Here is a 16,527-nt window from a genome sequence, read left to right as displayed (position 1 = left end):
TCGGTAAAGCCACACTTGCATGACCGATGGATTTGCCATTCAAATCAACAAGAAATAGTCTTTCTCCCACTCTGAATGAAAATAAGTTTTAGATTTTTGAGCCTCCGACATTGCAGCATTCTTCTTCTTCTATGGTGTTTAATGGCAGCCAGCATCCTTATTGGTGCATTGCTGCCACCTTCTGTGCTATGGACCGTTATAGCAATACTAAATCCTCTGGTTGAGTCCAGATTTTTTTTTCATGTGATCAACAGGAACTCAGCCTGCGATTGACCAGTTGAATGCGAATGACTGGTTGCGTACATCAGTTATACAGGATGTGGAAGCTCGTAGCTCCCCTGTTCCACAAGAAACCGTTCTATTACGATCCCCCATGATTAAAAAGTGCAAAAACCAGATGAAACGGCTTATTCCAGCATGCCTCCTATCAGGCTGGCTTAGAATGTGCAGACCTGGCAACTAGCTGAGTTATAAACCGCATACCTGGCAACCCAATCAAAAACAAAAACAAAGCCGCACCTGGCTGCCTTCTCAACCAGAAACACTGCTTTTGCTTCAAATTTTTACCCCAATGAAGCACAATCAAACACGTTTCAAGCTGTACTCACTAGAACTACCCCGATGTTTGAACCTGATTAAAGCTGTTAAGACTACGAACACCAAGAGGTGGCCATGTAATGATGCCGGTTTGGTAAATCGGGATGAAATTTTTGAACGGCTTGAAAATTTCACCCCGAGTTTAAAACTGATGCAGATGGCCGCAACTACTGCGTATACCAAGTTTGTTAAAGATTGACAAAAGATGGATCAAGGAGTTAGTGTGATACTTCAAAACGCACCCCAATTTGCTATTTGGGATGAAACGGGAAGGAGTGGTATTCTGGTCCTGCAGCACATCAAGACCTGTCTCCTTGTTGCATTTGATCCTCACCAGTTCACCTACAGGAGCAGTCACTCCACTGAGGATACCCTTACCATCACATTACATATGCTGAGCCACCTGGACCATTCTGGCAACTATGTAAGATTACCCTTCATAGACTATTGCTCAGCGTTCAACACTATCACTCTGGATGTTCTGATAACTAAACTACTGGACCTGCACCTGTTCTTGGATTAAAGACTTCCCCTCAAACAGACCATAGTGTGTGAAGCTCAGCCCTCACCTTTCCTCCCCTCTCACACTCAACACAGGCTCACCACAGGGCTGTGTGCTGAGCCCATTTTTGTAAACTCTGTCCACTCATGACTGTGTCCCCTGTCATTCCATAAACACCATCAGGTTCACAGATGACACAACAGTGATCAGACTCATCTCTGGGGAGATGAGACTGCTTACAGGGATGAGGTCCAGCACCTGTCACAGTGGTGTCAGTCCAATAACCTGTACCGCAAAGACAAAAGAAGCCATCATAGACTACAGGACAAACTGGGGGGATTATGCCCCTCTCAACATCAACAAGATCCATTGGAGAGAGTATTGTCTTTTAGGCTTCTGGGATTCCACATCCAAGAACAGCTCTCCTGGTCCACCAACACTATGGGTGTCATAAAGAAGGCCCAGCAGTGACTGCACTTCCTGAGGCTCCTGAGGAAGAGAAGACTGGAGCAGAAGCCTTCTATCGTACCACCACTGACAGTGTGGTTTGCTGGGAGTATAGCCACGGACAGGAGGGCTCTGCAGTGAGTGATAAACACCACCCAAAAAACATTGGCTGCCCCATCGTGAGGAGATAGCTACTTCCTGCTGTCTCAACCCATCCAGAGCCATCCTCTCAGATTCCTCTCACCCAGCACATCACCTGTTCAGCCTGTTCCCCTTGGCCAGGAGATACAGGTTGATCAGAGCCCGAACCTCCAGGATGACAAACAGTTCCTCTCTCAGGGCTGTGAGAACTTTAAACGCTGTACAATAACCCTGACATTATGTATATTTATTTGTTTTAAATAGTTTGTATATATCTTCACTTATTTCTATACTCACATTTTTTACTTGGTCTGTTAAGTTTGTTATTTAATACGAGTCATGGGTGATGGCTTCTTTTGATCTTTTCTCATTGTCAAACTCAGTTGTGGAGTGGCACCCCTAATCTCGTATGTGTACAATAACAAATAATGCTTGTATTCTTCTGTGGAATCAGCCTCAACTGCTGCACCAGTCCGCTTCTCTATTTCTGGGGTAAACATGGCACAAAAAGGAGCTCTGGGCCTGGCTGTAGAGGAGGAAAAAGTGAGCCCACCCCACCGTGTGCCTGGTGGAATTGGGCAAAAGAAACCGCTGTGGAGAGTAAAGAGCAACCACCTGTACCCAACAATCTCAACAATCACTTTGGACTGCAAACAGAGATCATTTTCAGCTGTAATCACATTGAGCAAAGCCATTTTAAAGTAATATTGTAATAAATTACAGTATGTTGATTGCAATAATTAAAGTAATTCATTTGTGAATGTCTTAAAAACAAAAGAGAAGTCTCATAATTGATCTGTAGCTGGGTGTCTAATATGCTACTTACAAATGAACATCATCTTACCAGTTTGGAAACACATCCATGTCTGTAACTTGTGGTCATCTGGCAAACTGTCTGCAGCCCCTAGACCCAAAAAGAACAATCTTGCTTTCATCCGGCCACAAAATGTACCATTTCTCGTTAGGCCAGTTGATGTGTTATTTGGTAAATTGTAACCTCTTCAACATGTCATTTTTTCCCCCCATTAATGGGACTGCATTTCACACTGTATTTCATATTGTCATCATGAAAATGTGGCGTGTTTCCGGAAAGTGTTACAAACCAGTGGCGGCGCCAGGAAATTTTTGTTGGGGGGGCTGAGGTAAAAGTTGGAGGGGCTCCACAAAATGTCATCGAAATGAACAATATATAGTAAATTGCTTTCTAAATACCAAGGTACATGTTTTAGTCACCCGTGCTCCTCTAAAATGTGGTATCAATGTACACACACATCACTTAGAATGATTGCAAGTTCAGTAAACTTGCACATAGGTATAAATAAAGATAAGTGAAGTTTTAAGAGTGGCTGTAATAAATATTTAGGAAACCTAAATTTTTGGAGTATGGAGTTAAATTTTTCTCATTAATACTTGCAAATGCAGAGGGTGATTTACAAATATCCTTTGATTTGTACACGTGCTTTGTGATCTACAAACACAAATTTCTGATTTGTAACTTGTGTGTGGGTTTTTACAAATAAATGTTTATTTGCAAAACTGAAACTTCTGTTTGTGAAGGGTGATTCAGCATTGGTGGATCACCGAACACACACATTCATAAATTTGCTCAGTTAGGCAATATTGAGACATTCTCAGTGCAAAACTGCAGTTAAGATCCACAAATATGTCAGTCGCAATTCACATTATTGGCTGAATTATTTTGGGGGGGGGGGCTTGGCTCATTATTTGGTGGGCTTATGCCACCCCAAGCCCCCCCCCCCCCTTGCCGCCGCCTCTGTTACAAACTAAGATTAATTTACTTTGCATGACGCTATCATGAAATGGCATGAGATTGGGTTGACAAGGACAGTAACAGTGGTGAGATGTAGGAATGACAAATGCATTCACGATGGAGGAGAATCAAGGATCGGCTCCGAGTCCTATTTTTGCAGTGGTAATGGACAAGATCAGACATGAGTCTGTAGATAATATTTAGGTTACACTGTGATTGTAGTGAGAGTAGACAGCAGGTTGCAACAAGCTTGTAGAGATGGAGATATGCTCTGGACAGAAGGTAAAAAGGTCAGTAAGAGTAAGAGAGAGTACATGTGGGGTACGGTGGAATATTGAGGTTACAGGGAGTAGAGGTGGTTAACTCAACCTTTTTTCTAAAGCACATTTAAAATGACAGTGGTGGACAAAGTGCTCTACAAAAAAGAAAAATGGGCACCAAGTTACATCCAATCATAAGTAAATAAGTTAACAAATTGCAACAGGCAATAAAATGAATAAGAACAAAAAAAAAAAATAGAATAAGGAATTAAAAAAAAAATAGTGATGCAACTGCTCATTTTGGAAATCCCAGAGAAAAAAAAAGGTTTTTAAAAAGGATTTACAAATACTGAAGGGGAGACCATTCCAAAGCCTGGAGGCAGCCGTTGCAATGGCCCTGTAACCTGTTGTCTTCAGTATGGTTTTAGGCACCTCCAGCAACAGTAGGTCTGAAGACCTTAAGCATCTGGTTGAGATGTAATGGAGCAGCTCAGAAAGATACACAGGGGCCAGGCCATTAAGGGCTTTAAAAACAATTAAAAGAAGTTTCAAATCAGCACAATATCAGACCGGGAGCCAGTGGAGAGGCTAAAACCAGCGTGATGTGGTTATGCTTTTTCTTCCCCAAAAGAATAGGAGCAGCAGCATTTTGAACAAGCTGAAGATGGTTGAAGAGGTCTGATCCAAGCCAATGTACAGGGAGTTACAATAATCTAACCTACTTGTAACAAAGTCATGGATAACCATCTCAATGTAATCCTAGAAAACAAAGAGCTTGGTCTTGACTAAGAGACAGAGTTGGAAAAAAAACTTGTTTTAACAACAGCACTATCTGCTTGTCAAATTGAAAAAGGCTGTCAAAAATCTTACAAAGGACTGAATGTTGGAACCCAGGCGACCCAGGACATCAGCAGAGCAGGCTGTGGAAGTAACTCCCCCAAACAGAATAATCTCAGTCTTGGATTCATTAAGATTTAATAGATTAGCACTCATGGTGGTTAACTTGTGGTTAAGGTAGTTGAGTTTAAATATGTGGGGTCAACTATCCAAAGTAATGGAGGCTCTGGTAGAGGGGTGAAGAAGGGAGTGCAGACAGGGTGGAGTGGGTGTGGAAAAGTGGCATTAGTGATTTGTGATGAAGGGATATCTGCAAGTTTACAAGACTGCTGTGAGACCAGCTATGTTGCATGGCTTAGAGGTGGTGGCGCTATAAATAATTAAAATTAAATAGGAGACAGTGCTGAAGATGATGTGCTTCTCTTTAGGCTTGAGAAGGATGGGCTGGATTAGGAATGAACCTGTCACAGGGACAACACAGGTAAGACTGTTTGGAGACAGATGAACCTGAGATGGTTTGGACATGTACAAAGGAGAGGCACCCTGGGTACATAGGGAGAAGGATGCTGAGAATGGAACCACCAGGTAGGATTGAGGTCAAGAGGCTTATGGATGTGCTGAGGGAGGACAGACAGGTTGTTGGTGTGACAGAAGATCTAGAGGAAAGTGTGAGACAGGGATTGATTATCCGCTGTGGAGACCACCAGCCAAAAGATGATGACGATTACAAATTGAAAATCAAGGAGGAATTTGCTCGTTTTTAATGACCTCTCACACGGTATCTTCACAGCCCACAAGAAGACCACATTCCACACTTAAGGAATGATTGAAAGAAACAGTTCAGCATGTCACAAGACAAAGCAAAAAACGGCTGTTTTTAAAAAAGCTTTTCAGTTTTATTTTAAATACATTTAAAAATGTGTACATTCATCTTGTCATAATGATACCTGATGAGAATAAATGTCTGCAACATTTATTCAAGAAAATCTCAAAAATTAAAAGTAATGAAGTCAGGAATTTGTAAATACTGACTTGTTCCGATTTGATCTCTGCTCCATGATGTAGTTTTATGTAACACTTATGGCACAATACCCTCATGTTGGAGCCCCCCCAAAAAACAAAAACCAAACGAATAAAAAAAAAGTAAAAAAAACAACAACAAAAAAACAAAAGACCACATCAGCAAAGAAATTGGTTAGTGGTCTACAAACACAAGTTAACGGTTGATCTTAGTACATATATATATGCATTTATTCAAGAAAATCTCAAAAATTAAAAGTAATGAAGTCAGGGATTGTAAATACTGACTTGATATGTGCTCCAGACTATGGGCTCCATGATGTAGTTTTATTAACACTTAAGGCACTATACCCTCATGTCTGAGGCCAAACAAACAAACACAAAACAAAACAAAAAAAAAAACATCAGCAAAGCAATTGGTTAACGGTGTACATACACAAGATAACAGTAGGCCTGAGTGTACATACATACATACATACATTATACATACACATACATTATATATATATATATATATATATATATACACACACACACCTCAGAGGTATTGCTTGAGAATGCAACAGTTATAAGGAGGACACTTGGTTGTGTTTGTGCGGAGCCGCAGTATTGCAGCATGAGCCAGCTGCACGAGGGCCATCATTTCAGAACGCTCCTGTAGGCCAGGGATGACAGATGGGTGGAGCAGTGGTCTGGGAGCTGACAGCAGAAGAGACAAATTAAGCAAAGAGGACAAGAATAAAGGCTTACAGTCTGCATAGAACAGTTACTCGTGTTTAATTATGCGGCATAACAAACCTCCGGGCTCCGCAAAACCAAACCAAAACGTATTGCCAGTCTCCAGATTAGAAGCTGAATGGATTAATGAATAGATTTGTGTTTGAATTGTGTCTAATTGTGCAGTCAGTTCATAAATGGTGATGTGTGTGTGCACAAACCTGTGCGCCGAGCCTGGAGAGGTAACGGTTGCGTAAGCCAAAAGCAGACATGGGTTTGAGTCTAGCAAGTTCACCGTCTGTCATCTTACTAGCCTGTTTCTTAATCCTGTAAAGATAATGTGACCATCTTTATCATCTGTACACAACAGCAACATTAGCTCAACTCTCCACACATTGTGTTATAATCAATCTTTTGCATGAGCCTGGGAAAATAAGTGGCTAAAAACAGAACAAAACCTACTGTACTCCAAACATAACGTACCAGTGGGACTTCAGTGGCGGTAATCAGTATGTTGTTGTACCCGCTTTGCTAGTTTATATGGGATTGTGCAAAACCTTGGCACTTTTAAGGATAATTCCACAAGTTAAAAACAGCACAAAGCTGATGAACAGATGGAAGTGTCAGCTGTGTCGACACAACGTAGACACATCAGAGATGAAGTGTCTTTCTAAACGTATCCTTACGCTATGGCAGCTATAAAAATAAATGAATATTTGCAATCTAATTATACAATGCCTAGAAAGAGTATTCACACCCTTGGGCTTTTACACATTTCAATTTCTTTACGTGATTTCAGGGGAGGAACAAAAAGGACACTGGGCTTCAGTACCGGTACATTAAATTTCTAAAATTATCCTCTTTATACTCTAACTGAAAACAAATCTCGACAACTTGATAATCAAATAAACCCATCAAAGCCAAAGTGATGGGTTGCATAAATCACTTTTACAGCCCATTTTCTTCAGATATTTACAACTCACTGGACTTTATTTACAACAATCTTTAACAAATACAGTGAGTTTGTTACTTTATGGTAAATTTCTCCAAAGTCAGCAGTTCTCAAAAACAGAGTAACTGTGCAAAAAGGAGAGTAGTGAGGGAAGCCAACAAGACAATACCTCTGAAGCAGTTAAATTTATTTGTGTACAACTGGAGATACTGAACAGTGAAAGTTTTGTGCTTTTGTTTTTGACTTTATAGTCTTTGAAGGATTTCGTCAAAACTACATGGATTCTCACCAAATGTGCACCAGAGATAGCTATTAGGCCATGGAAGACTCCTCTGAATTTTGGAAGTGATACAGATCCAGATTGGCGGACGTCAGAAATCTCCACTTACTCTTGCATGAAATTTGCCCGATGCAGTCTCACCAGTCACATCCACAGAAGCCTACATTTTTATTTCAGTTGTCATGTGTGTCTTAGTAGCTTCCCTCACTAGTTTCCTTGTTGCATGGTCATCCAGATTTGACAACTGCCTAGATTTACTATGTGGTACCATATTGTCATAATTTTTGATTTGATATTTCTATTGAATTTATATCATATTGTAGAGATTTGTTTTCAGTTCAAGGGAGAAATGGCGTAATTAAATTAAAATGTGTAAAAGCCCAGTGGTGTGAGTTCAGTATAGGCAGTGTATTTGTCAACACAACACACACTTTCGCAAAAGAAAACCTCAAAATGTGTTCTGGAGTTATGGGTGTTCAAGTGGGTTATCCAAATGTAATTTCTCCCGGTTCTTTATGTATATACTGCCCCTTTCCAAGAACCAAAACGTTATATTCCTCATTGTGAATTTATTGAAAGTCATGTTGAAACCAGACCGGGGTCCACACAGACGGACTCCATCTTGTGAAAGGACCACAAACATAGCTCGCACAACACTTTTATACAATGTGGACATTACAGTGGGTGTGGTTTAGTCTCACAATTCTAATGTTACTGGCTCTCACAAACAGGGGGAGCTCATCCCTTATCTACAACTTGCACATGCGTGATGGAAGTGAAACTTAACTCTTATGTTTAAACTTTAAACCAGATTTCAGAGACTTCCAATCAAATAACAAAAGCAAATACTTGATCACCAACATAATATAAGGAATTAGCACTGATATTATCTAACAAATTTGTAGTCTAATGAACAGACTCATCTCAGTTGTGTCATAATAATGTGCATGCAGTGTACATATAAAGTCTATCATAAAGCACTGTTGTGCCACTGCAGTTTATTTATTATTGAAAATATATGCATAAAAAGTCATACAATCTGTTAAGATCATCTTATCAAACAGAACCTAAGGTATAAGTTTGAAATGCACACCATGTATTATTAATGCATTATTCTAACTTAGAAGATAAACAAAAATCCAGCTTAACTAATATGCATATACATGCACCAAACAATCATAAAGTTAACGTGGATCACTTTTTCCCCAGGAGATAACGATGGTGTAAGTATGACGTGAACACTATGTGAATATCAAAATCTATAGTCATCTTTGGCATAAATATCAAGTGGCATCATGGATTGTGCTATGTTGTCTTCATAAGAAAAAAGCTCTAATATACATAAATTAACACCAAACAACCCTAAAGTGTAACCAGTTCATGAGCTTTCCAGGAGGAACCTATCGTGCAAGTATCAGGTGAGCATGTATTTTCAATGCAGTAGTGCCCGATTGCAATTGACTGGTCAATCGCAAAGATAGTGTGGATCGATTACATGGCATTAAAACTGGCCTGTAGCCAGAGGGCGGTCAGGGGTTTGGCTGAACCGCCCACTTTTAGCATTTGATGCTGCAAGCTTTTCATGTAGCAGCTCGTGTCTCAAAGCCCGGTGACTTGCAGTGAGCTTTATAAAGACATTTTTATACCTTTCTTTAAAACTACTCAGTGTGTCCTCGCTGCTGTTAAACTAAAAACAGCTAACGACCCATGACACATTAACAACAACAAACAACAAAACTTCTTCTCTACAAGTGTCGAGACAGAAGTCAGACTACCAGAGCAAGAAATTTAGCTGAGGAAGCTTCTGCGATTAGAAGTGAAACGTCCTTGCGTCAAGCAACCCAGTCCAGTCGAACATTCAAGCTTCTCTACTATTAATAACAAATACTAATGCTTTCCCCCTCAAATACACCTAAAGCTTCTTTCTGAGGACTGCAAGACGTAAAAAACACTGATCAAACCTTCTTACCTGTCAATCAGGTCGTGATTTTTGCATAAATACACACATTATCCATTCCTCCTGCTCAGACAGCAAACCAGGGGCGAATCCAGACAGACAGAGGGCGTTGGGGAGGGGGCACCCTAGATTAAACGTCTACTTTTGAAGACTTTTTTTTATACTACTAAGTACTACTAATATTACTACTTATAATAATTTTAACAACTAAAATGTTTAAGTCAGTATTACTCTGTGCCTTAGTTTAATTGATGAGTATGTTTAGCAACTGCAATGCAGGTAGATCATTTTGACTTGGTCATTTTAAAGTAACTTGCAAGCTGAAAGTGTGGGCACCCATGTTTTAATGACATACTTTAATAAGGACAAACACAACAGCTTCATAATTATGCAAATATATACCAAACAACTGTCATATACTCATAAAATCAAAAGGCCTCCACAGGGAGCACCTACAAAGGGTCTCCTGTGTATTATTAAATTATTGCATTCCCAAACATCCATCCTCACTCAGATACATGAGGCTAAAATGTCCTACATACTGTGTAAATGGTGACAAGATATACAAACAGAGATTTCTCATCTTAAAAACACAAGTGTTGAATTTATTATGTCACTGAACAATCAAGTATGAAAAGGTACTTACAACAAAAAGATTTGCAAATTTTTCTAAGTGCATCACTTCACAATGACCCTTTCAGTTTAAATACAAAATTGAGTGTTCTGTTTCCCAGAATTGCTCGTACTTTTTTTTTTTCCCCATCCAGCGAGACTGAGCACATCTTGATCTCAACATGCCTACTGCATTCACATCGCTGCTGTCATACAGCTTCATAGCTAACACTTGACAGCACTCTTAAGTGTAGCCTGCAGTGTTATAAATGCAAACGTCAGTGGGCCTGATTTACTAAACATTTGCATGTGCAAATGTGCACAACCAATGCCGCAATAGTAAATAAACCGCATGCTGAGTTACTAACAGTGCACAATGAGGATAGTGACTGTCAAATGCGAAAAAAAAGCGCTCACTGTGCATGCTTGCCTTTATGAATATGTAGTTTGGGGTTTGTCCACCTGAGTACACAAAACTCTGATAGGGAACATGCAAATGTGTGAGGTTTTCTCACACAACATGATTGATCAAGGTCAAAAGAAAACTCAGCAAGTACTGATCGCCTGTATTCTGCAAGTTTGAAACCTTAGTGTCAACTAATTGTGCTTGTTCCAGAATACTGTTTAAGAACAGAGGCCGTGTAGAACTAAATATCTAACATCTGTCATATTTAACTTTACTTTGACTTTACTCCAGCTTATTAATTAATCAAAAACCCAGACAGAGCTTTAATTCATTTGAAAGCTTGACTCTTAGTCTTGTCCATCCAAATTGGAAGTCCCAAAAACCAGTTTTATTTGTTGTTATCGTCCACCTGGTCGTTACTGTGAGTTTCTCTGTGAATTTTCAGACCTTTTGTCTGACTTAGTGCTTAGCTCAGATAAGATAATTATAGTGGGCAATTTTAACATCCATATAGATGCTGTGAATGACAGCCTCAACACTGCATTTAATCTATTATTATACTCAATTGGCTTTGCTCAAAATGTAAATGAGTCCACCCACTACGTTAACCATACTTTAGATCTTGTTCTGACTTATGGTGTGGAAATTGAAGACTTAACAGTATTCTCTGAAAACCCCCTTCTGTCTGATCATTTCTTAATAACATTTACATTTACTTTAATGGACTACCCAGCAGTGGGGAATAAGTTTCATTACAGAAGAAGTCTTTCGGAAAGCGCTGTAACTAGGTTTAAAGATATGATTCCTTCTTTGTTATGCTCTCCAATACCATATACCAACACAGTGCAGAGTAGCTACCTAAACTCTGTGAGTGAGATAGATTATCTCTTCAATAGTTTTACATCCTCATTGATCACAACTTTGGATGCTGTAGCTCCTCTGAAAAAGAGAGCCTTAAATCAGAAGTGCCTGACTCCGTGGTATAACTCACAAACTCACAGCTTAAAGCAGATAACCTGTAAGTTGGAGAGGAAATGGCGTCTCACTAATTTAGAAGATCTTCACTTAGCCTGGAAAAAGAGTCTGTTGCTCTATAAAAAAAAGCCCTCCGTAAAGCTAGGACATCTTACTACTCATCACTAATTGAAGAAAATAAGAACAACCCCAGGTTTCTTTTAAGCACTGTAGCCAGACTGACAAAGAGTCAGAGCTCTATTGAGCCGAGTATTCCTTTAACTTTAACTAGTAATGACTTCATGACTTTCTTTGCTAATAAAATTTTAACTATTAGAGAAAAAATTACTCATAACCATCCCAAAGTCATATCGTTATCTTTGGCTGCTTTCAGTAATGCTGGTATTTGGTTAAACTCTTTCTCTCAGATTGTTCTGTCTGAGTTATTTTCATTAGTTACTTCCTCCAAACCATCAACATGTCTATTAGACCCCATTCCTACCAGGCTGCTCAAGGAAGCCCTACCATTAATTAATGCTTCGATCTTAAATATGATCAGTTGGCTATGTACCACAGGCTTTTAAGGTGGCAGTAATTAAACCATTACTTAAAAAGCCATCACTTGACCCAGCTATCTTAACTAATTATAGGCCAATCTCCAACCTTCCTTTTCTTTCAAAAATTCTTGAAAGGGTAGTTGTAAAACAGCTAACTGATCATCTGCAGAGGAATGGTCTATTTGAAGAGTTTCAGTCAGGTTTTAGAATTCATCATAGTACAGAAACAGCATTAGTGAAGGTTACAAATGATCTTCTTATGGCCTCAGACAGTGGACTCATCTCTGTGCTTGTCCTGTTAGACCTCAGTGCTGCTTTTGATACTGTTGACCATAAAATTTTATTACAGAGATTAGAGCATGCCATAGGTATGAAAGGCACTGCGCTGCAGTGGTTTGAATCATATTTATTTAATAGATTACAATTTGTTCATGTAAATAGGGAGTCTTCTTTACAGTCTACAGTTAATTATGGAGTTCCACAAGGTTCTGTGCTAGGACCAATTTTATTCACTTTATACATGCTTCCCTTAGGCAGTATTATTAGACAGCATTGCTTAAATTTTCATTGTTACGCAGATGATACCCAGCTTTATCTATCCATGAAGCCAGAGGACACACACCAATTAGCTAAACTGCAGGATTGTCTTACAGACATAAAGACATGGATGACCTCTAATTTCCTGCTTTTAAACTCAGATAAAACTGAAGTTATTGTACTTGGCCCCACAAATCTTAGAAACATGGTGTCTAACCAGATCCTTACTCTGGATGGCATTACCCTGACCTCTAGTAATACTGTGAGAAATCTTGGAGTCATTTTTGATCAGGATATGTCATTCAATGTGCATATTAAACAAATATGTAGGACTGCTTTTTTGCATTTGCGCAATATCTCTAAAATTAGAAAGGTCTTGTCTCAGAGTGATGCTGAAAAACTAATTCATGCATTTATTTCCTCTAGGCTGGACTATTGTAATTCATTATTATCAGGTTGTCCTAAAAGTTCCCTGAAAAGCCTTCAGTTAATTCAAAATGATGCAGCTAGAGTACTGACGGGGACTAGAAGGAGAGAGCATATTTCACCCATATTGGCCTCTCTTCATTGGCTTCCTGTTAATTCTAGAATAGAATTTAAAATTCCTCTACTTACGTATAAGGTTTTGAATAATCAGGTCCCATCTTATCTTAGGGACCTCTTAGTACCATATCACCCCAATAGAGGGCTTCGCTCTCAGACTGCAGGCTTACTTGTAGTTCCTAGGGTTTGTAAGAGTAGAATGGGAGGCAGAGCCTTCAGCTTTCAGGCTCCTCTCCTGTGGAACCAGCTCCCAATTCGGATGAGGGAGACAGACACCCTCTCTACTTTTAAGATTAGGCTTAAAACTTTCCTTTTTGCTAAAGCTTATAGTTAGGGCTGGATCAGGTGACCCTGAACCATCCCTTAGTTATGCTGCTATAGACTTAGACTGCTGGGGGGTTCCCATGATGCACTGAGTGTTTCTTTCTCTTTTTGCTCTGTATGAACCACTCTACATTTAATCACTAGTGATTGATCTCTGCTCTCTTCCACAGCATGTATTTTTCCTCATTCTCTCCCCTCAGCCCCAACCAGTCCCAGCAGAAGACTGCCCCTCCCTGAGCCTGGTTCTGCTGGAGGTTTCTTCCTGTTAAAAGGGAGTTTTTCCTTCCCACTGTCGCCAAGTGCTTGCTCACAGGGGGTCGTTTTGACCGTTGGGGTTTTTCTGTAATTACTGTATGGCTTTTGCCTTACAATATAAAGCACCTTGGGGCAACTGTTTGTTGTGATTTGGCGCTATATAAATAAAATTGATTTGATTTTTTCTTTAAAAATAAATGTCTCCATGTGTAACAGGTGAACCACACACAGATGCACATACAGTCTGTGTGGGACATCATGGCTCTGTGTACAGGACACAGTATGAACATGCTAATGCACTGGCCACTAAAAAAATAAATAAATAATAATAATAAAATAAAAAGCTATCTCCTCCCTTCCACCGGCAGAACGTAGCATAATTATTCACCAGTTTGATAAAATACTGTGGATGTAACAAAGTTTAATGTCTGAAGCAAAAAGTTCTTTTTTCTTTGAATTTCCAGCATTCAGTTATGTGGTAGAGTTTGTGTCTAACAAAGACGCATAGCTGCAAGTGGCTGATTTCACTTAATTTTCAACGCTTGGAAAAATCCTCATTTAAATATTGCTGTCTACATCAAGCAACTGTCCCCTACCAATTTACTACTTAGTAATGCAGTCTCAGTAAATTATCCAAAAAACAATCATCACCCTAATGTGCAAAACTTTGTTTTCCTTACACAATTTAGCACCAATTTTATAGACTCTAGTGTGGAAAGTTCGCAGTTCAAACCCCACCCGTTCTACATTTCAGTTGCATCAGGAAGGGCATCAGGTGCAAAATTTGTGCCAATTCAACATGCAGATCCACCTCAGATTTTCTATGGTGACCCCGAGTGCAAACAAGGGAGCAGCCAAAGGGACTTACTTTTAGTAAATCAGGCCCAATATGTTTCTGGCATATTCTTATTTTTAAAACTCAAACACAAATATATGTACCCTGGTATTTCCAACCCAGTCTCAGGGATTGTCATGATTCAGCAACACAAAATGTACATTAATCTATTGGTTTGTCATACTGTCACGAAAAGTGCAAAATTTTCATCATGGAAGCACAAATTCATTGTAATTCACGTAATTAAAAGTGCAGCTGGGGGAGTGGCGGTGGGGGGGGGAGGGGTGTATGGTTAAGGTTGGGGGTAGGAGTAGTGTTAGTAAGAGTGAGTTAAAAAAAAAAACCCTTTTACGACAATCTGAATGATTTCGTGACGGGAGGATAAAAAAAAAAAAAAAAAAAAAAAGTGAGACTGGGCTGGGTATTTCATCACACGGAGGTAGTAATTGTTTTCCTCAGGGCCTCGACCCTGGTGACCACACAGGTTTCACAATACTGAAATACCGTACTGGTCTGAGTATAACATTTTAGGTTTTTTGTTGTTGTTCTGTTTTTTAACCATCTGGGGGAAATGGTCATCTTATATTCAGGGTGTAGACTTTTGCTTGTCATATACATCTGCTAGCAGGAGGTGGCACCAAATAACAGAAAGTAATGTGCCCCTCTTGGCTATGATATGGCTATTTTGACATGTGCACAAAACAGCTGCTGCTGCGCCCCTGCAAGTTTAATTCCACAGTGGATCCATGTTAGTCTATTTTTGTTGCAAAGACTGCTGTCAGGAGAGATTTGATCTTAAAGAAGAAAGTAGCAGAATCACACAACATTGTGTGCTTTTTGCTTCCATCTCTGTCAGACCATGAACACACATTAAAACATAATGGGGGCTGCTGGTTCATGCATGTCAAAGGCAGAACACCAGTGTCATCTCCAGTGTGATAATGCACCACAGTATGGAATGTGGGATATAGTCGACAGTGTGACAAATCAGTTTTCTGATTTGCACCAAGCCAGAAACAATGACTCTAATGAAAAATAATGCAAAAGAAAAAGAAAATCAATGGCAAATATCCATTAATATAGAAATAAATTATTTTGGTGCACCGTAGCACTGATGTTGTGATGATCAGAGAGTGAGGCGGTCTGTGCAGCAATTAATTTTTTGTTTTTTTCATATTCTGCTGCCTTCAAAACATCTGTTAAACTTTTTTTTTTTTTTTTTTTTTAAGATGTAACGGCTACAAATTCATTTTCATGACACGTTAACAGTCATAGAAATTATTATACTCTGATTCTGTTAAGTGAAATAGCAGAATTCTGGACTACTTGCACACTTGTTTAAGCCTCAGTGACTGTTAATTAAATACAGCCATAGATTTGTTAATTGTACAACTGAAGAAGAAAAACAAAAAAACAAAAATCCATCCAGGTTTTAACTTTGAAGCAGCAGATTGGAAAATGAAGACAGTCAAAATTAAACTGTTGTTCAGAAAACATGATTATTAAAAGGGGTGATGTAGTGCAAACAAGTAATGCTGCAATGTAACATGTAACATCACCGTCCAAAAAGTGAAAAATACTGTGGTAGTAATTTTCACTAATATCTACCACACCTAATAACTGTTACAGAATAATTTCTTGTTCAGTTTGTTTGTAGCCATCAAAACATTGTTTCTTTTTAATTTTAAACTTTCCTTTGTCCCCTCATTGGGACAGGAAAACAAAATCACTCAGAACATCTCAGACATTTAACCATCCAAAAGGTGCTGAGACTATAGCATCAAGCTCACAACATTACACAAGTGGTGATAAGATGCAGAAAGACCCGCCAAGGGGAATCTGACTGACATCATATATATATACACACACACACACACAAATCCCACAGTCCCCCCCCCCAAAAAAAATTGCCTACTTGCCTAATAATTGGGGTCATCATATTCAGACCAGTACGGTAATATTCATAAACCAATTGCATAAATGTTTGGTGCAGCATTCAAAGCAATGAATGATCTATAGAAAT

The 16,527-nt window shown here is 39.2% G+C and overlaps 1 protein-coding gene across 1 annotated transcript in view; it reads right to left on the bottom strand.

Annotated features, from left to right (window-relative positions):
• Positions 1 to 6,175: 6,175 nt before the first annotated feature.
• The window catches only part of mfsd1 (major facilitator superfamily domain containing 1), a 51,163-nt gene continuing 40,811 nt past the window's right edge, over positions 6,176 to 16,527 (bottom strand). The window contains exons 16-17 of the mRNA XM_034168279.1: positions 6,514 to 6,619; positions 6,176 to 6,274 (exon numbers count right to left, since the gene is read on the bottom strand). Of these exons, the coding sequence (XP_034024170.1) occupies positions 6,215 to 6,274; positions 6,514 to 6,619 (166 nt within the window). The 3' untranslated portion in view covers positions 6,176 to 6,214. The remainder of the gene's footprint in view (positions 6,275 to 6,513; positions 6,620 to 16,527) is intronic.

The sequence above is a fragment of the Thalassophryne amazonica genome, chromosome 4 (assembly GCF_902500255.1).
Source record: "Thalassophryne amazonica chromosome 4, fThaAma1.1, whole genome shotgun sequence".
Classification (NCBI taxonomy): Eukaryota; Metazoa; Chordata; class Actinopteri; order Batrachoidiformes; family Batrachoididae; genus Thalassophryne; species Thalassophryne amazonica.
This window is presented reverse-complemented; position numbering and strand designations above follow the sequence as displayed.